Source organism: Salvelinus sp. IW2-2015, linkage group LG33 (assembly GCF_002910315.2).
Source record: "Salvelinus sp. IW2-2015 linkage group LG33, ASM291031v2, whole genome shotgun sequence".
Classification (NCBI taxonomy): Eukaryota; Metazoa; Chordata; class Actinopteri; order Salmoniformes; family Salmonidae; genus Salvelinus; species Salvelinus sp. IW2-2015.
This window is the reverse complement of record NC_036872.1, coordinates 19,851,262-19,876,583: the sequence shown is the minus strand read 5'-3', so window position 1 is coordinate 19,876,583 and position 25,322 is coordinate 19,851,262. Positions and strand designations below refer to the sequence as shown.

The 25,322-nt window shown below is 43.2% G+C and overlaps 1 protein-coding gene across 2 annotated transcripts; it reads right to left on the bottom strand.

Moving 5' to 3' along the window:
- kntc1 (kinetochore associated 1) lies at window positions 1-25,322 on the bottom strand. 2 transcript variants are annotated; one of them, XM_070437042.1, is made up of 62 exons: window positions 25,124-25,322; window positions 24,594-24,738; window positions 23,541-23,661; window positions 23,327-23,442; window positions 23,108-23,186; window positions 22,929-23,006; window positions 22,794-22,828; window positions 22,584-22,694; window positions 22,268-22,361; window positions 22,057-22,109; window positions 21,824-21,936; window positions 21,643-21,697; window positions 21,371-21,469; window positions 21,024-21,067; window positions 20,817-20,879; window positions 20,644-20,719; window positions 20,421-20,546; window positions 19,899-20,065; window positions 17,788-17,899; window positions 17,509-17,652; window positions 17,332-17,388; window positions 17,121-17,192; window positions 16,801-16,920; window positions 16,529-16,672; window positions 16,262-16,357; window positions 16,022-16,125; window positions 15,805-15,907; window positions 15,590-15,724; window positions 15,349-15,468; window positions 13,534-13,606; window positions 13,274-13,341; window positions 12,859-13,160; window positions 12,462-12,634; window positions 12,157-12,257; window positions 11,852-11,996; window positions 11,658-11,714; window positions 11,405-11,568; window positions 10,757-10,861; window positions 10,474-10,602; window positions 10,248-10,364; window positions 9,953-10,056; window positions 9,559-9,784; window positions 9,358-9,447; window positions 9,057-9,222; window positions 5,406-5,464; window positions 5,003-5,219; window positions 4,826-4,899; window positions 4,401-4,611; window positions 4,086-4,198; window positions 3,894-3,949; window positions 3,723-3,801; window positions 2,723-2,847; window positions 2,493-2,628; window positions 2,273-2,368; window positions 2,067-2,123; window positions 1,883-1,937; window positions 1,731-1,794; window positions 1,409-1,538; window positions 1,058-1,147; window positions 726-880; window positions 467-566; window positions 1-211 (listed from the first exon to the last, which is right to left on the bottom strand). In XM_070437042.1, exons 2-62 carry the CDS (start codon window positions 24,717-24,719, stop codon window positions 182-184), a joined length of 6,630 nt encoding a protein of 2,209 aa, XP_070293143.1. In that variant the 5' UTR covers window positions 24,720-24,738; window positions 25,124-25,322; the 3' UTR covers window positions 1-181. The 2 variants fall into 2 exon arrangements, with proteins under 2 accessions (XP_070293143.1, XP_070293142.1); XM_070437041.1 differs by lacking the exon at window positions 25,124-25,322 and adding an exon at window positions 25,001-25,109.

Genomic DNA, 25,322 nt, shown 5'->3' with positions numbered 1-25,322 from the left:
TTTAGTGTGTAGTTATTTATAAAATAGATACAGTGAATATTACATGTGAATAGTTTGAGTAAGGAGACAGTAAGTGCAAACATTACATTTCTAGCCCAAAGACAGACACATTTGAATAAACATACTGTGAATATATTTTATGTCCCATATGTGTTCTTCATCCTGTTCATATCCACACCATTTACTTATCTATATCGATGCTGAGAAACTTCTGCAAAACAAAGCCAAAAAATAACAAATAAAAGTGAAATGACATATTAGTGCACCTGTGTGGCTCAGTTGGTAGAGCACGGCACTTACAATGCCAGGATCTTAGGTTTGGTTCCCACTGGGGCCACCCATACAAAATAATGTATGCGCGCATGACTAAGTTGCTTTGGATAAAAGTGTCTGCTAAATGGTATATATTTATTTAGTTTCACATTAGTAACAATTTATGTTATATAGGAATGCCGACTATAGTTACCTTCAGGGCACTGGATGCAGGGGACATGTCTGGTATTAGTTTCCCTTTACGCTCCCTGCGTTTCAGATACTCATGGGCCAGGGAGTTGGCATCCTCCTCACTGAACACCAGAGGTCAAAGGGTAAGGATTAAAGTAATTACGTATATTAGAAACAAACATTTCTCTGCTCATACCTGCCTGGAGTGTGATGTTAACATTTTCATTCAATTCTATTATACATAAAATGATGCTTGTAAAATTACTGCTTTGAGGACTTACCAGCTGTGGGAGATCAAATAATCTACCAGGTTCTTCACCTGGTTGCAGTCACCACTTGACACAATGTGTTGCTTGAGAAGATTAAAGTGCTTGGTCTTCCACAGCTTCTGGTACTGCCTGTTTTGGCAAATGAACGTCAAGACGGTGTCCCTTATCTGGGGTGGAGAAGAAATTAGTTAATGACACATTCTGAATTCCATACATTTATCAAAACAACTAAACAAAATAATCCAATGTGTAAAAGATTATGGAGAACAGATGAAATCACAAATACAGTAGAGCCAAGAGTGGTTGACTAATGAAGGCAATAAGAGAAAGTGATTGCAGCTTACCTGTGAGGGAACCCCTGCCAACTCCCCAGTGTTCATATGCTCATCCAATTGCTCCAGGATGGTGATGGGGTTACATGCTGACAGGAGGCCCTGGGAAGGAGCAATCATATACACTACACAGTAAGCACATCAAACAAGGGGAAGAGACTCATGCATAGACACTCCCAATACCTTTAATAGTTTTACTCAGATTCTTGGACAGTTTGTGGCTATTGTTAAACCAAAATAATTGAATGTAATTCCATCTAAAGATGCAGAGAAGAATTTGGTAAAGGGCAGATATGTTAGGGGGCTGGTGGTGTGCCACTACCACCACTATCCTTATGGAACCCGCAGACCAAGCTGCATCACCTGAATCTGCTGTCCCTTCCTCTTGGCACAGGGGATGAGCAGGAGGGCACCTAGGGCAAAGCCTGGCAGACTGAACTGGGCAAAGCGATTGGCGATGCCTATCAGGTCCAGATTCAACAGGAACGGGCACCTGCCAGAGACCAGGGAAGATGCTGGGATGAGTGGGACATGGAGAATAAAGGATGAATCAGCACTTTGTCAAAGATTTGAGGAATTATTGTGTAGTAATGTTACCATGGTAATGCCATGACACCATTCTTGATCCCTATGTGACAGTTCTAGAAATTGTTATCAACCTATTCTATAAAGCAACAGAACATACTTAAGGAGGAGAACAAAGGTCCTGTAGAGGGTTGCCTGCTGTTGGGGGCTCAGAGGAAGAGACGCTGTGTGAGAGAACATAACCAATGATTTTGCTGACTTTCTTCACCTCACCTTCATGTTTTTGAGTTGTGGTCTAATATATTAATTTACCTGATACAAATGGGGCCAGGATCATACTTCTCCAGGTCCTGGAAAAACTGGAGACCTGGATGAAAAAAACGCAGCTTTAACAAGAACTGTCCAAGCCAAAAGAGTAGGTGGTGGCTGTGAATGTTCTCTCCCTAAAATGTACATAATGGGCTCCTTGAGACACGTTGAACCTGGTTGTAATTACCTGCCAAAGAGAGGGGACAGCTCCCAGTGCCTCCAATACCTTTTGCAAGTCGCTTATCTGAAGAGCAGATGGGAACACCAAATTTGGTGCCACCACAACATATCCTGTCTTAATGCCATATAACTTCATTGACATGACAGACTGCAGAATCTATTATTTCTAGCAGTAGTATTGTTCTTGAAACTGTGTAGACTGCCTCTTCTCACCATGTTGAAGCCCAGTAGTTTCTGCAGTAACCCATTCCACAGCTGAGGGTCAAACACCTGGTACTCCAGGCTAAGGTCTGCCACCAGACGCACAGCCTGCAGAGACAGGAGGCAACTTCAGCTCAATACAAACCTGACTACCTCGTCTTGGTTGCATCACATTGAATGAAACCGACTGAAATCATCTAAAGCATCCAGTACATTGATCGAGTCGGCCTACCTGTGGCTCATGACTGTGATTCTTCCACAGTCCCTTGACCATGCCCTCTTTGGGACTGTTGAGGAATGACTCCACTGTGTAAGGGATGTTTAGGTCCTCCAGCTGAGACAGGTAGATGTAGCACTTCAGATAATACCTGCAGGAGAAAAAACAGCAACAGAACAGCAGCAGTCAGGTAGAGACTGAATCAGTCATGGCTACTGGCCTTTATTAGAGCGAGGAGCGCTTACTGGACTTGTGTCTTGGGGATGTGTAGCTGTGTTTCCAGGGTGGTGGGGTCAGCGATGTGGATGAGACAAAGCAGGGCCCGACTCCGGTGGCAGAAAGTAAGACGTGGCCCGGAACTGCTGAGGGGCTAGGAAGATATCAACAATGGGAATTCAACACTTTGACATACACAATGCTGGGTAACACTTTACGTGACACCGAGCATCATAACAGTCATAAACCATGTCATAACCTGTTATATGGTCATAACACTGTCATGACCTATATAATAGACCTGTTGTAACAGAGTTATTTTATGGCTGGTTATAACACCTACAAGTGTCAAAACCCACAAAACCACACAAGGCAAAACATTCCATTACATCATAGCCTATGTGTCAGTGTGTTCATGATATATATATATATATATTTTTTTTATGTACCATGTTAAATTGTCTTTGTAATTGCACACACATTGATGTCAGACATGCATCTACCCCAATGCTCTGTTGCTGATATGAATGCAGGAGCAGGACAAGACACCCTCTTTTTGACTGATGACTGATATAAGGTCATGTATGTGTGTTAGGCCTATCTGGCTTATATGATTATGATGGTCATAATGCTTCTTGACAGTGTCATAAAGTGTATTTTCTACAAATTATTTAAAATATGAAAAAAAAGAGAATTCATTACAACAAAAGGATTTAAGAAAAACTTTCCATGAAAGGAAAATTCTTGGGAGGGAAAATACACTTATTTGAAACGTATGTGTCAACCAACATTTTTAAGTGTCATAACCAGCCATAAAATAACGCAATATGTCACAACAGGTGTAAAAATATGGGTCACGACAAGTTATGTCTGCTGTTATGACATGGCGTTAAGTAAAGTGTTAGCCAATTCTGTAAAGCCCCCTACTGTTTCCCACCAGCCCACCAATTCCAAACTAAATGTGGAACATGTAATGATTAATATAGGAACTTATCGATCAATTCTGACCCATCCCATCTACCAACTCACCCATGTTTCTGCTGAGAGGATAGGGCTCAACAGACAGACTCCCACATCCATGGAATAGATCTGCAGTAGGTACACCACCCTGAGAGTGGGGGACATGGGAGACATCTCTTGTTAATGGTCTATAGTGAAATGTAAGGCTATGATAGTCAAGTGATGAATGCAGGGAGCTACCTCATAAGATCTGAATCCTCCTGAATGTCATTGACACAATCCTGGTTGTTGATGTCCTTCAAAATAAAGAGCCTTCGGTTAGGATGTATCACATACTCCAAAATGTTGTGCAAAATGACTATTTTCCCACCTAGTGATGAGCCCATCCAGTCTACCTGTGGCAGATCAGAGACAGTGTAAGGTTGGACTTACCTTGGCTGCAGCTGGGCCGGTTTTGCAGATCCATTTCTCCAGCAGCATGCTTCGGATCTTCAGAAAATCCACACTATTGATGGCTGCTATTTCTTTGCATACAGCGTGAATGTCTAGTCATACAAAAAAAGAAACTTTAAAAAAATGTTTAATCTGAAAATAGTCTGGTTCCATTTAGCTCTAAAAGGACTATAGTACATATCATCAATACAGTGATTCTGTAGCTCCACTTTGCCCTCCAGACAGGTATATGGAGCCATATGGCAATAAAAGTGGGCCTGCATGTGGTTGGTCTGGTCATGGTGGATGGCTCACCAGGGTGGGTTTGGCCAGCAGAGCCCCTGAAGCGTTGCTCTACACTGCTGTGTTCGTAAAGGATGACGATGAGGCGGGCGGGCTGCCCTGTCAGCTTTAGGTGCTCTGGGCTGTTCAGCTGGCTGGACATCAGGACGTTCTCTGTGGCCGAGCGCTGGAACTGCAGCTTCAGCTTGGACAGGAAGGTCTCCACCCTGGTCCGCGCTGCCTCCTGCTCAGGGGACAAGATGGAGGGGAGAGACAATTTTTATCCTACAAGAATGGACTAGATATAAGAAAAAAAGCATGAAAGGGAAAACAAGACTGGGTATCCTGAATTCAAGCAGCTGACGCAGACATAACTACATCTGTAATAGTTAAACATGGATGAACATTAAGGACCGCAGAGCATCAACACAATGTAAACACAAAACATGTGGTCTAACCTCAAGTTTTGGGTCCTTCAGCCATGCATCACCAAGGGCTAGGCAGAACTTTAATGACTGGGTCTTCTCAGTGCCTACAGCAGAGACAACAAAAACAGTGAATAGGATGAACATTGATGCAGAGGCCATCTCCTCCATGAACAGTGGCATGGCAGTGTGACTGGCTAACGGTCTGACCTGGAGGCAGCTCCTGAGCGATTTTATGGGCTGTGGCAGCGGCCCACTCTGGGTTCTGGATGCAGTGGATGTACCCCATGATGGTCTTAGCCACCTTGAAGGTCTCCTTGCTGGAGGTGTGTTTTTGCCTCCTCTTATGTTGCTCAAGGAGTAAGGGCTTCATACTCCTCTCAAACACATGATTCACTGCTGACATGTACAGCTTGTCAACGCTCACCTGACAGAAGACAGGAAGAAGTAGGGTCAAATTCACACGTGACCAAATTAAAGTCAATAGAAACAACTAATAATACACCGCTAATATTAGTTCAAATTCTGGTAGGCTTACCACTCATATCTAAAAACAAACATAACAGTAATGTACAGTATAAACCACAGCCACCAGTGGAGCTGAGTACTGTACCTTCATCAGCTTGCTTATCAGAAGCAGAGTAGGAAAGGTCTCTTCACTGAGCTCTGGAGCTAAACACAGAAAGACAATCCGTCAAATCCTTATAGGAGCTAGAGTATGCAAAGAGTCCACTCAATCATTTATTTATGAAGTCTTATTGACCACATGAACATTGTAAGCTTAACTTCAAATCAAATTTTATTAGTCACATACACATGGTTAGCAGATGTTAATGCGAGTGTAGCGAAATGCTTGTGCTTCTAGTTCCGACAATGCAGTAATAACCAACAAGTAATCTAACCTAACAATTCCACAACTACTACCTTATACACACACACACAAGTGTAAAGGGATAAAGAGTATGTACATAAAGATATATGAATGAGTGGTGGTACAGAACGGCATGGCAGATGCAGTAGATGGTATAGAGTACGGNTATGTAAACATAAAGTGGCATAGTTTAAAGTGGCTAGTGGTACATGTATTGCATAAAGATGGCAAGATGCAGTAGATGATATAGAGTACAGTATATACATATGAGATGGGTAATGTAGGGTATGTAAACATTGTATTAAGTGGCATTGCTTAAAGTGGCTAGTGGTAAATTTTTACATAATTTCCATCAATTCCCATTTTTAAAGTGGCTGGAGTTGAGTCAGTATGTATCACTAGGGTAGGGGGTCGAGGTCAACCGATTCAACCGATTAATTGGAATGGACGATTAATTAGGGCCGATTTCAAGTTTTCATAACAATCGGAAATCGGTATTTTTGGACACCGATTTGGCAAATACATTTTTTTTTTTTTTTACACCTTTATTTAACTAGGCAAGTCAGTTAAGAACACATTCTTAATTTCAATGACGGCCTAGTAACGGTGGGTTAACTGCCTTGTTCAGGGGCAGAATGACAGATTTTTACCTTGTCAGCTCGGGGATTCAATCTTACAGTTAACTAGTCCAACGCTCTAACCACCTGCCTCTTATTGCACTCCACGAGGAGCCTGCCTGTTACGCGAATGCAGTAAGAAGCCAAGGTAAGTTGCTAGCTAGCATTAAACTTATCTTATAAAAAACAATCAATCAATCATAATCACTAGTTAACTACACATGGTTGATGATATTACCTGTGTCCTGCGTTGCATATAATCGATGCGGTGCGCATTTGCGGAAAAAGGATTGTCGTTGCTCCAACGTGTACCTAACCATAAACATCAATGCCTTTCTTAAAATCAATACACAGAAGTATATATTTTTAAACCTGCATATTTAGCTAAAAGAAATCCAGGTTAGCAGGCAATATTAACCAGTTGAAATTCTGTCACTTCTCTTGCATTCATTGCACGCAGAGTCAGGGTATATGCGATAATAATAAACATTTTGTTTTCGAAATGATCGTTTCCGGATTCGACCATATTAATGACCAAAGGCTCGTATTTCTGTGTGTTATTATGTTATAATTAAGTCTATGATTTGATATTTGATAGAGCAGTCTAACTGAGCGATGGTAGGCAGCAGCATGCTCATAAGCATTCATTCAAACAGCACTTTCGTGCGTTTTGCCAGCAGCTCTTCACAGTGCTTCAAGCATTGCGCTGTTTATGACTTCAAGCCTATCAACTCCCGAGATTAGGCTGGTGTAACCGATGTGAAATGGCTAGCTAGTTAGTGGGGTGCGCGCTAATAGCGTTTCAAACGTCACTCGCTCTGAGACTTGGAGTAGTTGTTCCCCTTGCTCTGCATGGGGAACGCTGCTTCGAGGGTGGCTGTTGTCGATGTGTTCCTCGTTCGAGCCCAGGTAGGAACGAGGAGCGGGACGGAAGCTATACTGTTACACTGGCAATACTAAAGTGCCTATAAGAACATCCAATAGTCAAAGGTATATGGAATACAAATGGTATAGAGAGAAATTGTTCAAAAAATACTATATTAACTACAACCTAAAACCTCTTACCTTGGAATATTGAAGTCTCATGTTAAAAGGAACCACCAGCTTTCATATGTTCATGTTAAATCATATCAAATATTTATAAAGCCCTTCTTACATCAGCTGATATCTCAAAGTGCTGTACAGAAACCCAGCCTAAAACCCCAAACAGCAAGCAATGCAGGTGTAGAAGCACGGTGGCTAGGAAAAACTCCCTAGAAAGCCCAAAACCTAGGAAGAAACCTAGAGAGGAACCAGGCTATGAGGGGTGGCCAGTCCTCTTCTGGCTGTGCCGGGTGGAGATTATAACAGAACATGGCCGAGATGTTCAAATGTTCATAAATGACCAGCATGGTCAAAAAATAATAATCACAGTAGTTGTCGAGGTTGCAGCAAGGAACTTAAACGTTTGCTTTCTTACATGGCACATTTTGCACTTTTACTTTCTTCCCCAACACTGTTTTTGCATTATTTAAACAAAATTGAACATGTTTCATTATTTATTTGAGGCTAAATAGATTTTTATTGATGTATTACCGGTATATTAAGTTAAAATAAGTGTTCATTCAGTATTGTTGTAATTGTCATTATTACAAAAAAATTAAAATTAAAATCAGCCGATTAATCGATATTGTCCTTTTTTGGTCTTCCAATAAATCGGTATCGGCGTTGAAAAATCATAAATCGGTCGACCTCTAGTAGGGGGCACTATTTTCACTTCCGGATGAAAAGCATGCCCAAAATAAACTGCCTGCTACTCAGGCCCATATAATTGGTAGGTTTGGATAGAAAACACTCTAAAGTTTCCAAAACAGTTCAAATAATGTCTGAGTTTTACAGAACTGATTTGGCAGGCGAAAACCTGAGAACAATCCATCCAGGAAGTGAGATTTTTTTTATGTTTGTAGTTTTCTATTGAATGCCATTACAATATCCATTGACTTAGGACTCAAATTGCACTTCCTATGGCTTCCACTAGATGTCAACAGTCTTTAGAAATTGTGTCAGGCTTGTATTCTGAAAAATGAGGAAGTAAGACCACTGAATGAGTGGACCCTAGTGTCCCAGAGCTTTTTCATGCGCACGACCGAGAGCGCGCCTTTCTTGTTTACCTTTTATATGACAAAGTTATTGTCCGGTTGAAATATTATCGATTATTTAGGCTAAAAACAACCTGAGGATTGATTATAAACATCGTGTGTGTTTATAATCAATGAGTAGTAGTCCAATGTTTCTACGAACTTTACAGATACCATTTGGATTTTTCATCTGCCTGTTGTGACTACGTTTGAGCCTGTGGATTACTGAACAAAACGGAGGTAATTGGATATATACAGGGACTTTATCGAACAAAACAAACATTTATTGAGTGAATGGGAGTCTTGTGAGTGCAACCATATGAAGATCAAAGGTAAGTGATTCATTTTCTCTATTTCTGACTTGTGTAACTCCTCTACTTGGCTGGTAACTGTTTGTAATGATTTGTCTGCTGGGCACTGTTCTCAGATATTCGCATGGTATGCTTTCACCGTAAAGCCTTTTTGAAATCTGACACCGTGGTTGGATTAACAAGAAGTTAATCTTCAAACTGATGTTTAACACTTGTTTGTTTTATGAATTTTTATAATGAGTATTTCTGTTTTTGAATTTGGCGCTCTGCAATTTCACTGGATGTTGGCCAGGTGGGACGCTAGCATCCCACGTACCCTAGTGAGGTTAAACTGAGTATGGTACTCACAGATGATCTTCCAGTAGCTGGTGGTCTGCATGAGCAGGTGGAAGGGCAGTCTGATGTTGGCCAGGGCCGAGGGTTCCAGGCCATTCTCCAGAAGGTGGCTGCTCTCCAGGTCTGTAGGGGGAGAGATGCGCTTGTAGGACTTCAGGTGCTGGAGCAGACCTATTGCCTGGAGATGAGAGGGAAATGTATTGCGTGTGGACGAGACTTGATCGTAATGCCGAAGAAAATCTGACATTGAGGATTACACTTATTTAGCAGAGGTATGTAGCACAAAGACACAGTAGAAATCAAGACGCCACACCTGACTGATTGAGATGCTGGTGATCTGCTCATCAGCTGTCTGTATGATCCTGAGCACCCCCTCAATCCTCTCATAGTTATATGGGCTTAGCTGAGGAGGAAAGGGAACACAAGAGTTAGTTAAACACTGCATTTCCTCTACACATCATTACATCCTACCACCAACCCCTAAACGTAGGCTGAGAGTTGCGTATGCTCAGACCTTGAGTATGGCAGCACTGAGGCTGATGGTGAGGTTTCTTGTGCTGTGCAGCATAGGGATGATCTGCAGAGCTCTCTCCAGGGCGTCTGCATGCCCTAGCGGCTGCTCCTCCCCCTGGCCCGCCCCAGGGTCTCCTGCCGCCCCCTCCTCCTCCTCCTGCAGCAGCAGCAGCGTGGTGATGTACTGGTTTATCACTTCGTCTCTGTTCAGACCAAAGGTGCTGCAGGTAGGAGGAACACACAGGACATACATACACTCATTAATTACAGCGTAACATCACAAGACAGTATTAGGCAACTACAAATCATGCAGTAGTATCAGACCCAAAAACTAAAGATTGACGTAGCATGTTGACTTTCTATCATGTTGACTTTCTATAACAGCTCACCTGCAGTACTGGAGGATAATCTCAGGGGTGGTGTTCTTGTTCTTCACCAGGGTAGGGATGAGGTTACTCTTCATCTCTGGACACTGACGAAACACAGACTGGATGGATATCTGGGGAGAGAGAGACATGGCTTTTAAACCGAGTCCTTTCGCAAGGCAGGGAGGGTAGATAACGTTAATGCACCTAATTAGCAGGTATTAACGCAAAGTTTAACATTGTGATTTCTTCAGAAAACCAGCCATATCTGAAAGACTGCAAATGTTAAATAGATAGGGGAAAAAAACATTGAAGATCAACACACCCCTAATTTGCCCAGCTCGATTCCCCACTCTGCGTCGGTGATGACCGAGAGAAACTTCTTCCGCTCCTCCTGCTCGCTGTACAAGTTACAGAGATGGGCCCCCACCATAGCCACAGCCTGAAAATCATGGATATACCGACTTTGTCACATACAACATGAATCAAAACAATGACAAACAATTCAAGAGGGAACAGATAATGACAGTATATAAGTATAATGATCTTACCAAGATCTTATCATAGTTTTGCCAAGTATTGTCGATCACCTTCCACAGTATCTTAAACACCTCGGTTTTGGACAGGAGAGTGCAGAGTCCAATAGCCAGGTCACAATCCACCACTCTCCAGTTAAACACCTTTTGCACAGAGTAAAAACACCAGTTGTTATAGTAATCATGTTAGGTCTATTGTAAATTACACATACAGCATTGCCAAATACAATGTAATTTTATTGAAGAGAAGAATGTCAGACATCCTCCCCTGAAATCCAGGACAATAGTCTCAAATCACCTTGTGCAGGAGGGCAACTGCAACAGCATTGATAGAGGACAGAGTAGTTGTTCTCAAATCACTCAAGCACGCCTTATATTTTTGCAGGGCCTGCGGGCCATAGAGCTGAAAAGGGAACAGGTAAAATGTAAATACTTCCCCTCACAATATAGAGTAGTGGTCCAGAGAACAGACAGAGCTACAGTGAGACAAGTGTAAATCTAGACAGAGATATGTAGGAACATCAACAGAAATGCAAAGACTGATCAAGGGACTGCTTGCTCATGGTTCCAGGTGAGACGCTACAGTACACCCCTCACTTTCCTTAGTTTCATGTGTTAGTGAAGTAGACTATCTGTACAAAACACCAGGCGGGGAGGCATACAGGGGTACCACACTGGATTTTTTCCTGTTTTCTTGAGTCTGGTTTTTTCCTTTACATTTCATACAGTTTTTTTCCCTATTTTGTTCAAATGTGGTAAAACTCTTGCACTGATATCCTACTGTTATACTTCAGGTGTCATTTTTTGTATGTTTGTGATTTACGCAACAAAAAATTGCTCACTCAACAAATGCACATTAGTATACATTTATACCTCTGCTATACAAAACACTTAAAAACACCTGAAAAACAATCTTGACGTTGGTACTGTACTGTAGTCATCATACCTGAATGCCGAGCTTGATGTTCATGATGTTGGAGGTGACGTGCTGCAGACAGCTGCCAAAGGAGTTGACCAGCAGTCTGAGGGCCAGCTCCAATTGACTACACTCCTGCAGCATCTGATGCATGGAGGCCAGGGGCACCAGTAGCGGGTTCAGGAAGTTGGCATCTGCATGTGGACAAGGACACATGAGGGTAAGGCTGCATAAAAACGGCATTTATATCCATCTATTAATTGGAGGAAACTGCAGTAGCTACCTTGTTGGAAAGAGCAGTGAGAAAGACAGGAGCAGTCCAGTGGGTAAAGCTTTCTATCTGCAACATGAATTAACATGAGTTAAATTCAATTCAAATCAATAACTTAATGCTTGGGCATTATAAAGTAGTATAACATCACACGTGATACAATGTTAAAAAGATACCAGACACCTAGTCTGCAGGATTTTAGGTACCTGAGGAGAAGGGCAGCAGACAGTTGGTGATCTCATACTGGACTGGCAGGACAGACACGGGGTCCAGGATAATGCAGTCCTCTTTAAAGACATCCTGGAAGCTCCACTGGGAGTACGGGTCTCTTTCAGCCGCCAGGGACAAATCCTGAACACATGGCAGTGACATTAAAGCCTGATGACCTAACATGAACAAAGACTAAGTGAATGTCTAATATTATAATCTATTGATTAGGGTTGTAATTGAAGACTCTGGTAGGAATCTGGTAGCCTGATGGGGCAAAGTGAAGTGTAGTACTGGCACTCACCTTTGCTATGAAGCCATAGTTGTCTGACAGCTGACACTGGTGGTAGACATCCATGGCAGCCCGTGTGCTCTTACAAAGCTCCACACAGTCCAGGAGCAGGTCTGAGAGAAACAAGAAACAATAGGGAGCACATACTCAAGTCAGAGGTATCACTTACCAGGGTGCTAAAGTCATACAGTGTCACTTTATATGAACTACTTACACTTAAACCATTGGAGGACAAGCTCCTTCTAAAATGAAATGTGTGAGTTCCCATAAAGACTTGGGTTAGCCTCCAGGCTCAGGGTGTTAGTGCTATACAGTACCTGAGTGGCAGACAGTGACGGCCTGGCAGGCCAGCTTGTGGATGACTGCTGGGAGGTCCACGCCTTCAGGGAGGATCATGGGCACATCTGCCTCCAGCATCTGGCACAGCTTCTGGGCAGCACTGAAAAGCACCTTCCCTGTGCTGGTGGTACCATGGTGCTTATACAGCTCACTATGGGGAACAGGGTCATGGGTTTGAAAGGAGTGAGAGACAAAGTTAGGAAGGTACCCAGAGTTCATTTAGTGCAAAGGCCCACACTACCATCAAACACTTCAATGTTGTGGATGAGATATTCAGATTATGGCAAGCCTTCATAAAAATAAAAACAAACTGAGGAACATGGGCATTGCTTTCCTTTATTACCCCCCCTAAACTTGGTTCCCCTTCCCCCTGACCTGAGGATCTTGAGGGCCTTGTCGACCTTGCCGACCCCCAGGGCACGCAGGGCCAAGTCAGCCCACAGCTCCTGCTCCGTGCGCTGGAGCTGCCGTGCCAAGCGGCGGAGGCCAGCCTCAGTGGAGATGTTCTTGGTCTTGCCGTCAGGGTCGTTGGCCACCATAGGGGTGGCTGTGACCTTGCTCTTGGAGGGACCTCGAGCACGGGTGTTCTCATAGGCTGTGATGTGATACTCCTGGAACTGCTTTCGCACCTTGGGGTCCTCATAGTTGTTAGGGGTGAGGAAGATGTCAAAGTCCTCCTGTAAATGTAGATTAGGATCCTTTCAGCACAGGAGGTCAAAGACCAGAAACAGTGAGTCAGGTGAGACCTTCATCTCTCATACTGCAAAATCATTCCATGATTGAACCTTACCTGTAGGTGAGCAATTGCCTTAAACATCATCAGATTGTTCTCGCAATCCACACTTTTAAAGGCATCCCCTAAACGGGAGAGAATTAACATTAACGGGTAAAAGTTTCTTAGCACATCCACACAAACTCTGGTACATTAACAGTTTATCAATACCTCAGACACTGAATGTTAATTTCTTCGAGAGATTATGTCAATATTGGGAGGTTTAGCAATCAGTCTTTTCAAGTACTACATTGATAGAGTTTAAAAGCTGCCACAACCTTTCTGGATCCTCTGTAAGAACGTCAGTGCCTCCACCATCACTTGTGCTATGACCATCTGGTGCTTCTTGTGCTGTTAGAAATTGGCCACAATAAGAACCCAAGTGACTCTGCATGAAGAGTATACTCCTATTGAGAAATGGCATGTACAGAACCTCACTACTAAACACTGTATTTCTAAATGATGTCAAACCTATTAAAAGCAGATGTCAACGCAAATACACTGCTCAAAAAAATAAAGGGAACACTTAAACAACACAATGTAACTCCAAGTCAATCACACTTCTGTGAAATCAAACTGTCCACTTAGGAAGCACCAACTGATGAAATACATTTCACATGCTGTTGTGCAAATGGAATAGACAAAAGGTGGAATTATAGGCAATTAGCAAGACCACAATAAAGTAGTGATTCTGCAGGTGGTGACCACAGACCACTTCTCAGTTCCTATGCTTCCTGGCTGGTGTTTTGGTCACTTTTGAATGCTGGCGGTGCTTTCACTCTAGTGGTAGCATGAGACGGAGTCTACAACCCACACAAGTGGCTCAGGTAGTGCAGCTCATCCAGGATGGCACATCAATGCGAGCTGTGGCAAGAAGGTTTGCTGTGTCTGTCAGCGTAGTGTCCAGAGCATGGAGGCGCTACCAGGAGACAGGCCAGTACATCAGGAGACGTGGAGGAGGCCGTAGGAGGGCAACAACCCAGCAGCAGGACCGCTACCTCCGCTTTGTGCAAGGAGGAGCACTGCCAGAGCCTGCAAAATCACCTCCAGCAGGCACAAATGTGCATGTGTCTGCTCAAACGGTCAGAAACAGACTCCATGAGGGTGGTATGAGGGCCCGACGTCCACAGGTGGGGGTTGTGCTTACAGCCCAACACCGTGCAGGACGTTTGGCATTTGCCAGAGAACACCAAGATTGGCAAATTCGCCACTGGCGCCCTGTGCTCTTCACAGATGAAAGAAGGTTCACACTGAGCACATGTGACAGAGTCTGGAGACGCCGTGGAGAACGTTCTGCTGCCTGCAACATCCTCCAGATGACCGGTTTGGCGGTGGGTCAGTCATGGTGTGGGGTGGCATTTCTTTGTGGGGCCGCACAGCCTCCATGTGCTCGCCAGAGGTAGCCTGACTGCCATTAGGTACCGAGATGAGATCCTCAGACCCTTGTGAGACCATATGCTGACACATGCACATTTGTGGCCTGCTGGAGGTCATTTTGCAGGGCTCTGGCAGTGCTCCTCCTGCTCCTCCTTGCACAAGGCGGGGTAGCGGTCCTGCTGCTGGGTTGTTGCCCTCCTACGGCCTCCTCCACGTCTCTTGATGTACTGGCCTGTCTCTGGTAGCGCCTCCATGCTCTGGACACTACGCTGACAGACACAGCAAACCTTCTTGCCACAGCTCGCATTGATGTGCCATCCTGGTGAGCTGCACTACCTGAGCACTTGTGTGGGTTAGACTCCGTCTCATGCTACCACTAGAGTGAAAGCACCGCAGCCATTCAAAAGTGACCAAAACATCAGCCAGGAAGCATAGGAACTGAGAAGTGGTCTGTGGTCACCACCTGCAGAATCACTCCTTTATTGGGGGTGTCTTGCTAATTGCACAACAGCATGTGAAATGTATTGTCAATCAGTGGTGCTTCCTAAGTGGACAGTTTGATTTCACAGAAGTGTGATTGACTTGGAGTTACATTGTGTTGTTTAAGTGTTCCCTTTATTTTTTTGAGCAGTGTATAAACGTACCATGATAGAACTGGAATAGTCTTAAATCTGCTGAATGCAAATACACCCCTACTGCTCCTGAAAGAGGCTCACCTCCTCAGACACATGGTCTTTGTCCTGCAGCTCCAGTCGTGCCCAGTTAGCCAGCCTCTCGATCACACACTCTGCCTCCTCGGGGGCGAGCTTTTTCAGGAGTGTCACACATGGCTCGCTCTGCAATTACGAAGCAACACACAGACATTACACACATGAAACACACAGAACAAAAGATATTCCCCATCAGAAAGCAACAGCCACCATGGGAGGAGCTATAGGCTGGGCTCACATACTGTACCTTGCTCTGGCTAATCAGCTGGATGAGGTATAAGATGTGTATCTGGGAGGTGGGGAGTTTGTAGGCCCCAGCCAGCTTCAGAGAGTCCTCCAGGGAGGTGGGGAGGTCCTGCTTGAGGATGTACCTCACCAGTGTCTACAAGGGGAGAATCAACATGGATCAGAAATTACATAAATATACACATCTACATACTGTACACACCATGAAACTCCTACCATGATTTGAGTGTTGTTGGAGAGGTTGAAGTTGCGGATCCCGTAGCCTCTGAGCAGCTTCCTCATCTCCATCAGACGGAAGCTTTCCTTCAGAAGCTCCTGCCTGTGGGATGGGATATGGAAGATTAGAACCCAAGCAGTCCACAAGCCTACAACTGTGACAAGTGAGAGTCAGGGCTCTCTGTTACCAGAGGAGGATCAGATCAGTAAGTCTTACTTGGGTCCCACCATCTCCAGGTGCTGTTGGACCAGCCTCTCCACTACCTCAGTCCAGGGCACCACGGCCTTCTGCATGATCTCCAGCACAGCGTCTACCACCAGCTGTACACGGTACAGCACAGATGAATACTATGTGCGCTGTATGTCAATCAAAACGTGTACATAAATCTACAATCCCATTTGGTGGCCAAGCCTTGAAGGGCAAGAAGTGGTTATTAATGAGTGTGTATGAACTCACGTCAGTGTCCGTGATGCAGCCTAGCACAGCCACAGCTTTGGCCTCCCACTCTGTGAACAACGTAGTGGTCTGGGAGCTGCAGCGCTCCAGCAGATCCTAGTGGGATAGAGAAAAATAAGCCAAAAATCACACGCAATGACTCAAATCAGATTATGTCTGACAATCAACAATCCAGAGTGACAACCATTTACAATATGAGCAGCTAAGTTAATTTGCAGCCAAGGAGAATGCATAGTAAAGTGTGTTTCCTGGTAGATAGGTAGACACCTTGATATACTGAAGCAGCAGCTCATCCAGGGGCAGCTGGTGCTCCAGGCTGTAGGGCCTGACACTGCCCTCCACCGTGGCAGGGATCAGCTCTGGGGCAGGCACCTTATCCAGCATGAGGAATGCTACGCTGCGGATACTTGCCTAAACATACCCACAGGCCAGATAAAGAGAGATACCATGTACAATAACATATAGAATTTCAACAAGATATAAAACGACAAGATAAGAACCCAAACCAGACAATCCCCAGATGGCTTTCACACACAGACCTTCTCAAAGACTGACAGGGAGAGCCTGCAGTTGTACTTGTTGTAGAGGTCCAGCAGCTGGCGGAGATTAGAGACCAGGGACTTGAGGTGCTCCACTTCCTCTGAACCATAGTCATCCTCCTGAGACCACCAATCACATTTACAGGAGGATAGGTTACTTCCTGCTAATCAATGACTAAGCATATACATTTTGACATCCAGTGTTTGAAAGTGAGCATGAATTGAGAGCGCAGAGGGGAATAGGAAGTGAGGGGGATGACAGTGAAAGTAACCAAGGGAAAGAGCTGATAAAATGAAGCTGGGGAGAAAATGCAGCTTACAGAAGGTATCCACATCCATAACGAGGGCAACCCAAGTTCTGCCAAGTTCAGTCCATTCTGGGGCCAGTCTCCCTACAGGAACAGAATTGGGTGAAGGGGCAGAAGAAATGTGGAAATGTTTAAGTGTGTAATCACCTACATTAGTCAAGTTATTGACTAGAGCACTCAGAATTATTCCTCAAGTCTAGCAATGAAAAGGTGTTGGCTTTACCTTTTCTGTTAACTCCAGAATCCTGGCCCTCTGCTCCAACCACCTCGCAAGGATTTTCTACAAACACATCATTCAAAAGCCTTGTCAACAAAGATACTGGAAATACAAACTGTTAAAAACATTTGTCATCATGATCTGTTTTCTGCCCTGACAGAATATGGTGAGTGCCCACTGTACCTGTCCTCTAGGTACCACTCTCCTTACAAAGGGAACAATGACACTCCTAAGCCAGAGACAGAGGTCCTGAGATGGAAGGTCTTCTGGAATGGAGCTGAGCAGAGCATCAAGACCTCTCTCATCAAACTGCACTGCAATCTCTCCCTACAGGACAACCACAAAAACAGCAGACAAAGATCCATTATCCTCCAGTAAAAGCCACATATTACAAGAGCAAAATATGAAACTCCATTAGATGTCTTATGGTGCAACAGTTGATTGTGTGATAATTTGTGTTACCTCGTGTCTAAGCCAAAGGTGCTGGGCCCCCTTCAGGTCTCCATCTCTCAAGTGGGACAGCATGTCCCCAACGTAGTCTGTGATGTTCAGAAACTCAATCCAGGAGATCCCACTGGAGGGAAACAACCAGGAGAGGCAATTAAACAGTGTATTATTTGGAAAGTATTCAGACCCCTTTGAATAAATTGCTTTTTTTACTTAATCTACACACAATACCCCATAATGACAAAGCAAAAACTGGTTTTCTGGAAATTTTGCAAAACGTATTAAAAATAACACTGAAATATCACATTAGCATAACTAAGTACTCAGACCCTTCACTCAGTACTTTGTTGATGCACCTTTGGCAGCGATTACAGCCTCGAGTCTTCTTGGGTATGACGCTACAAGTCTGGCACACCTGCATTTGGGGAGTTTCTCCCATTCTTCTCTGTAGAGCTTCTAAAGCTCCGTCAGGTTCGATGGGGAGCGTCGCTGCACAGATATTTTCAGGTCTCTCCAGAGATGTTCGATCGGGTTCAAGTCCGGGCTCTGGCTGGGCCACTCGAGGACATTCCTGCTGGAAGATTAACCTTTGCCCCAGTCGGAGGTCCTGAGCGCTCTGGAACAGGTTTTCATCAAGGATCTCTCTGTACTTTACTCCGTTCATCTTTCCCTCGATCCTGACTAGACCCCTCTTCATCAGACCAGAGAATCTTGTTTCTCAAGATTTTGCCTAAAGGACTTGTCTGAGTCCTTTAGGCAAACTCCAAGCAGGCTGTCATGTACCTTTTACTGAGGAGCAGCTTCCATCTAGCCACTCTACCATAAAGGCCTGATTGGTAGAGTGCTGCAAAGATGGTTGTCCTTCTGGAAGGTTTTCCCATCTCCACAGAGGAACTCTGGAGCTCTGTCAGAGTGACCATTGGGTTCTTAGTCACCTCCCTGACCATGTCCCTTCTCAACCGATTGCACAGTTTGGCCGGGCGACCAGCTCTAGGAAGAGTCTTGTTGGTTCCAAACCTCTTACATTTAAGGATGATGGAGGCCACTATGTTCTTGCTGCAGAAATATTTTGGTACCCTTCCCCAGATCTGTGGCTCGACACAATCCTGTCTCAGAGCTCTAAAGACAATTCCTTCAACCTGCTCTGACATCCACTGTTAACTGTGGGACCTTATATAGACAGGTGTGTGCCTTTCCAAATCATGTCCAATCAATTGAATTTACCACAGGTGGACTACAATCAAGTTGTAGAAACATCTCAAGGACAATCAATGGAAACAGGATGCATCAGAGCTCAATTTCGAGTCTCATAGCAAAGGTTCTGAATACTTATTGTTAGGTGAAAATTATCTGTTAATTGAATGATTAGAATATTCCGCCCTGAAACATATAATTGTATGGAATTGATTGGAATGTATAAAATCATAATCATAATCAATAAATGTGTAGTCCTAGTCAGAATTAGGGTAAAGACAATATGTCTTTATGGTATTATAAACACAGACTGACTGAGCTTGGTGCCGACCTGACTAGAGATTTGGGAGAGAACGGGGAGTACGGCTCAAGGACAAGGTCACTAATCTCTGTCGGCTGGGTAGCAGGACATGTGTGTGCGTATGGTTGTGTGTGTTTGTGCGTGTGCGTATGGTTGTGTGAATGTGTGGGCGTGAGAAGTCAGTATAAAATATATTGTTTTGTATTCTTGACTTTAGAACGTTCCCGTGAATAAACCTTTTTGACTATTTTAGCTGGGCCTCCGTCTGTTTCATTCGACCAGGATCTTACAAATTCTTGTTTGCAGACTGAGGAATAATTAAATTGGGTTATATACCTTGAGAACTAAATTCTCTTATCACTTATGTAAATAAGGTATCAGTTTATTTTTAACACATTTGCAAAACGTATAAAAACTTGTTTTCGCTTTGTCATTGTGGGTTAAATTGTTTTTTCCTCATTTTAGAATAAGGCTGTAATGTAACAAAATTTTGAAAAAGTCAAGGTGTCTGAATACTTTCCGAATGTAAGTACAGGCATGGCACTAATTTACACAGTTACAATACATATACTCTACATACTCAATACCCTTTAGCAAGCAAGGCATAGAATTACAGTCAAATTGAACATACTTGAACTTGTCCAGGCTGTGGAGACAGCAGAAGGTGGCGAGTCTGGCCAGAGCCTCCTGGATCTGTGAGGAGGGGCAGCGGGAGGCAGCATGGTTCAGCATCTTCTCTGCAGTGTCAAAGGTCGGCCACGGAGCCTTGAGGCAGTACTCCACCACATACTGCACATCCTGACACACAAACACACTCGTCAATGAGCACAGTGTACTTATTTGATCTCAACCTTTCAGGAAATGTTTACATTTGAAAATGTAGATGGCTTGTTTAAGAGCACTGGTATAGAACAATTAGGCCTGCACACTGTTAAATAGCACATCTAGCACATCTACTGTAGGTTTGCCAGCTTGTGATTCAAACGTATACCCTTCTCTCCACACCAGTCAGAGTTTGAGAATTATACCATCTCCATTTTCAAGTCTATTTGTTTATAGATTCAATGTTTATGTTCCAGAATATTAAGGAAAGTTAGCTGGCTGACTTATCTTGCTTTGTTATATACACCCCCCCCCCCCCGAAAACACTCACCATGATCTTCATCAGGTTGGTCTTGGCCTCCTCCACCAGGTCAGACCATACGTCCTGCCCATAGCCACCCACAGAGGCTGACGCCAGCTGCTCCAGCACAAAATCCAGCTTCACCTTATAGACAAGCTGGGTGGACAGGGAGGGAGGGTGGCTGGTCAGTCAGGTACATTTATTATTCATTTTAGTTAGAATACATTTTCAATGCCAGAAAAATTACACCAACCTCAACATCAAGCTCAAATGCTATGGCAAACTTTTCTGCCTCCTCAAATTTGTGTTTGTAGAGAAGTCTGCTGAGTCTGGGGACAATAAAGTGCGTTTACTGATACTGACATCTTGTACGTAACTAGTGCAAGGATATGTAAATATGCAGTGTGTGTGATGACACTACTGTACCTGTTCTCAGGCAAAGCCTCTGTGAAGCATCTCATGACGACAGAGGATATATGCTCCTCAGAGCTAGTTGTCAGAAAAAAGAAAGAAAAAAGAATTGGATTTACACACGTCAAATCACTGTTATTCAAAGTTATTTGTGAAACTCCACCACCTGAGTATTTACTCAGGGAAACTCTAGTGTCCTTAAACAACCAAAGAAACACCTACTTTTGTGAATTCTCGTAAATCCCCTCCAGTAAATATATAGTGTCCTGAAATTCAGAAAGATAAAAACAAATGTACTGAGGTTGGATAGTCTGTCAGAGCTTCAGCATCCTTTCATAATCTAAAGTAAAATAACAATGACTTATTGTTCCATTATCCTTCGCTACGTGGGTATTGTAATATGGTGTGATATCTGACGGGGTTGGGAAAGTCAATTCCATTTAAATTCAGGAAGTACACTGAAATTCCATTCATATGCTCTACAATCAGGATTTTTTTTTAAATTTGGTGTACTTTCTGAACCTGATATCTGATGCAATCAGAGTGGATTATAATTGTTTATGGTTTACCGTGCTTATTCTTGTCTGGACCAGGCAGGCTGTAGAGGAGACCTCCAGAGAATAGAGGACAGTCATGGAGGGAAGAGAGCGCACCTGCAGGCTCCTCATCTAAGGATAACAAAACAGGGTGTTGCCATCAACAAACAGACAAACAAACAGTCAGAGAGGACCTCAGATGATTCTTACAACTATTTCAACCAGAGGAGCATTAATGTATGTACATAATGGGACTACTACTAACAAGTAGCTGTCTAGAAACCATAGAGACAGACTGGAGTTACCTGGCTTTTGTCTTGCATGGTCAATGTAATGATTTTTGTGCTGGCACTTTCTTGCCTATGAAGAGGGGAGGTTTTGTTTTCAAAATCATTACAGCACAAGCATTTAAAAATGAAACATTACATTATGTTAATAGAAATAGTATATTTCTAACAATAGTATAGGATTGAAGTGAATACATACGTGGCTATTGAAGCAGAGTCACACTCTGTGATGAGTAGGAAGTCATGGATGGAGAGGTCAGGCCAGCAGCACACCATCACCAGGAAATGCAGGTCCCAAAGACTCAGAATGTTCTAAGACCAATTGAAAGGTAGAGAAAGATTAATGTCCAACTTTACCATTTTGGAATGACCAAAACAGCTAAAGAATAAAATTATAAACTGATTGATGGAGATTCATACAGCTGGACTCACCTCTGCGCTAAGAACATACATGAGATTGTCCACCACCAGAATCTTTCTCACCCCTACAATACAGATAAGGGCAAAATTTGACTGCAACATTACTACACAACAATTCAAAATAATGCTATAGCCTAACTATTGATAACATACATAAGCAATTCAGGGAGAAAAGTAGTGTAGCTTTAACCAAAGCCAGACAGTTAAATGTTATTAAAGCTACCTGGTATTAGGCTGGAGTCCAGGGACTGACAGAGAGACATTGTGCCCTGACTATGATCCAATCTCCAGTGGGTTAGAACAGCTTCCCCGTCCGCCTACGCAAAAAGAATGCATAACCACATCAGTTATGCGAGAAGCTATACAGTTCAAATGTTACAATTGAATAAATATTGTATGAATAGCCTACTTGATGAATAAAAGTCTAACTTCCTATTATCGGCAGCAGTTCTCTCATTATGCTTTCAAGGATTTATCTTTGCATTTTACATACAAATCTTTCGTAACAAAGCAGTGCAGTTACTTGCGCACAACCATACCCCAATCATGAGGTGGATTTCATTGCCAAGGTTACACATCACTGCTGTGTTACATCCCCCTCCATGGATCTCCTTGGTGGAACAGAAGTCTGTCTTAATTAGAGACTGGAGCTGGAGAGAAACAATGTGATGGTTAGGGGTTGATTATTCTGACTTCATATCATTTTAAATCATTATTTTACCATCTCCAACATAGTTAAAGCCAAATACCTCTTTCAAAGCCCCAATGTCCATTTTCTCAATAGCTACAGAGATGAGAGAATATGGTTTAAAATAATTTAAAGTTAAATATAACAGGTCTCAAGTAAAAGAAAACTATCTGAAAACCTAATTAAAATGAAATACCTCTTTGAATCTTCTCCAGGGCAAGGTTTGTGATGTGAAAAAATCCATCTTGAGTAAGAAGGAACAGGTGGTACATCCCTGGCAACAAAGATAAGGATTAACCTTTCACCTCAACACACTGTGCTACAGTATCATGTATCATTTTATTCCAAAGTAATGACAAACTATGAACAACTCACCTAAAGATGTCTTATCCTCCTGTAGGATAAGATGTCGATATGTTTTCTCATTTCCAGAGGGGACATTCTTCAGCATAGCCTAGAAGAGTAAAAAAAAAAGAAGAAGAAAAAGAAAAGTATTGTAGACTCAGCATTCAAGCACTTTTGGGACACTTATGACACCGACACATTTAATCGCTGAAATATCATGGGGGATATGAGATCAGCCCCATCTCTTACTCTGGTGAGAAGAGTGCTCTTTTGAGGCACATAGATAAGATGGAGGTTTCCGTTTCTCTCGCAAACCACCAGAAACTGTCCGTCCAGACAATCATCCACAGTATCCACATCAGAGTCTGAAATAAACATGCTTTTAATTAACATCATCATTCACCATAATGCAACACATCATTCGATTAGACATCTACATACAGAACACAAAAGAGATACTAACCAAAGTCGAGATGCAGCAAGATAGTCTGATAGCTGAGGTCGAACAGGATAACAGTTGAATCAGCAACAACAATGCTGCAGTTTGAACTGCTGGAGGAGTAAAGCTGAGGATCTGACAACACCTGCAGGAAAACAATAATGTGAACAACTTGCACTGAAGAGTCAAGAGCATTAATACCGGTGTTGTGCCGAAAATCTCCCCCCTGACAGAATCCCCCCCTTTCGCGTTCTTCATTGCTGCGACTTGAAAGCTAGTTGAAATTTCTGCTCTTCACTCAGTTGTCAGTTTAGCCTACATTTCACTGATCTTAGTAGCAGAAAGCATTTTTGTCTGCCATTTTCGGTTTTTGTATTTGTTTCAAGTGTATGTGGCGGTTCTAGCTTGTATGGCACCCTGGGCGAATCCCCCCTTCAGCGCCCGCCCGCCCGCACCCGGGGGCGCCCCGAGCCACCTCCGGCAAGATTCCGCCCTGGGCGGCTGTTCATGTCACACGTACCTAAATCTGCTACTGATTTTTTGTATTAGTCTCTAAATAAATCTCTTTGCCAGAATTCGTCATCTCTCCCATGTCTTATTCGACTAGTATTTTTATAAGTGTAAGGATAATAATTCAGCCATAGTTGTTCTGAAATGTTTATTGTGTGCCACAGAAAGTATTTGACTCTAGCCCCAAAAATAAGGAAATTAGAAGGGGGAGATGTTCGGCCCAACACCGGCACTGTATACTGTGTTCACGTAGAAGGTGTTCATAACTGTATAGGTAATCAATCATGTGGTTAGAGAGTCGTTCACTTTTCGTCCTGACGATTAAACTCAACTCCCTACATACGATGGAGTTGAGCGACGACTACTGTGGGTGGAGGTGGACTAGACGTCTGACAGCATATAAAATTACGTTTTTATCAAAAACTATTGATTTCAGGACCGTACAAAATATCGCGCACGGTAGTTTCTATGTGACGTCTGAGCTCCAGCCCGCTACTCTAAAGTAGTTGCCGCTCAACTCCAACGTAAATCGTGGAGCTGAGTTTAATCGGCTACTTTTGGTCTTACCTTTTCAGGTGAGGCAATTTTGACCAAAGTATCCACTTGGTACAAACCACTATTCTCCTCTCGAACATTGCAAAGGCGACCTGTGTTGGTATCCTCATTGGTTAGAAGTTCAACGTCGTTCCACATTGTTTCTCCGTCCACCTACCTAGATGAAAATCGGGACACTAACAGGTCAGTTATAGCTAGGAAGCTAGCTAGATAGTTAGTTACTTAGCGTATACCTATTTACTTGGTATGCTAGTACTATACTGCAGAGCTGTCACCACTCTTTGCTGTCACGTCAGTTAACTACTGAGTACCGTAGCTAACATTAGCTAGGTAAAAATATGTATATACAAAAAGTACTACATACAGGTAAATAGACATGTTATAAAATAATTTTGACTATATTGAGGTAACAAACTCACCAGTTACAGGTACCCTGACAACGGTTTACTGGTAAACTGAGCACAACACCACCCTACTATGCGGGTTCAGAATTTGGCGGTTTAAAACAAAGACCCTAACGAGAGAAGCACAACTCTACTTACTTCCTGTGTAGTTACAGGAGCATAGTTGAACTCAAACTGATAAAGTTCATTTGAAGCATTCAATCAAAATGATAATAGGTTATTATAAAATAGTTAACTGATAGTGTTCTTGTATATTTATTTGCACTCCCCAGATTGAGTTGGTGGAATGGAAGTCGTTCTAAAGCCAAGAGGAAGCTGATTCAAATAGCTATCTTTT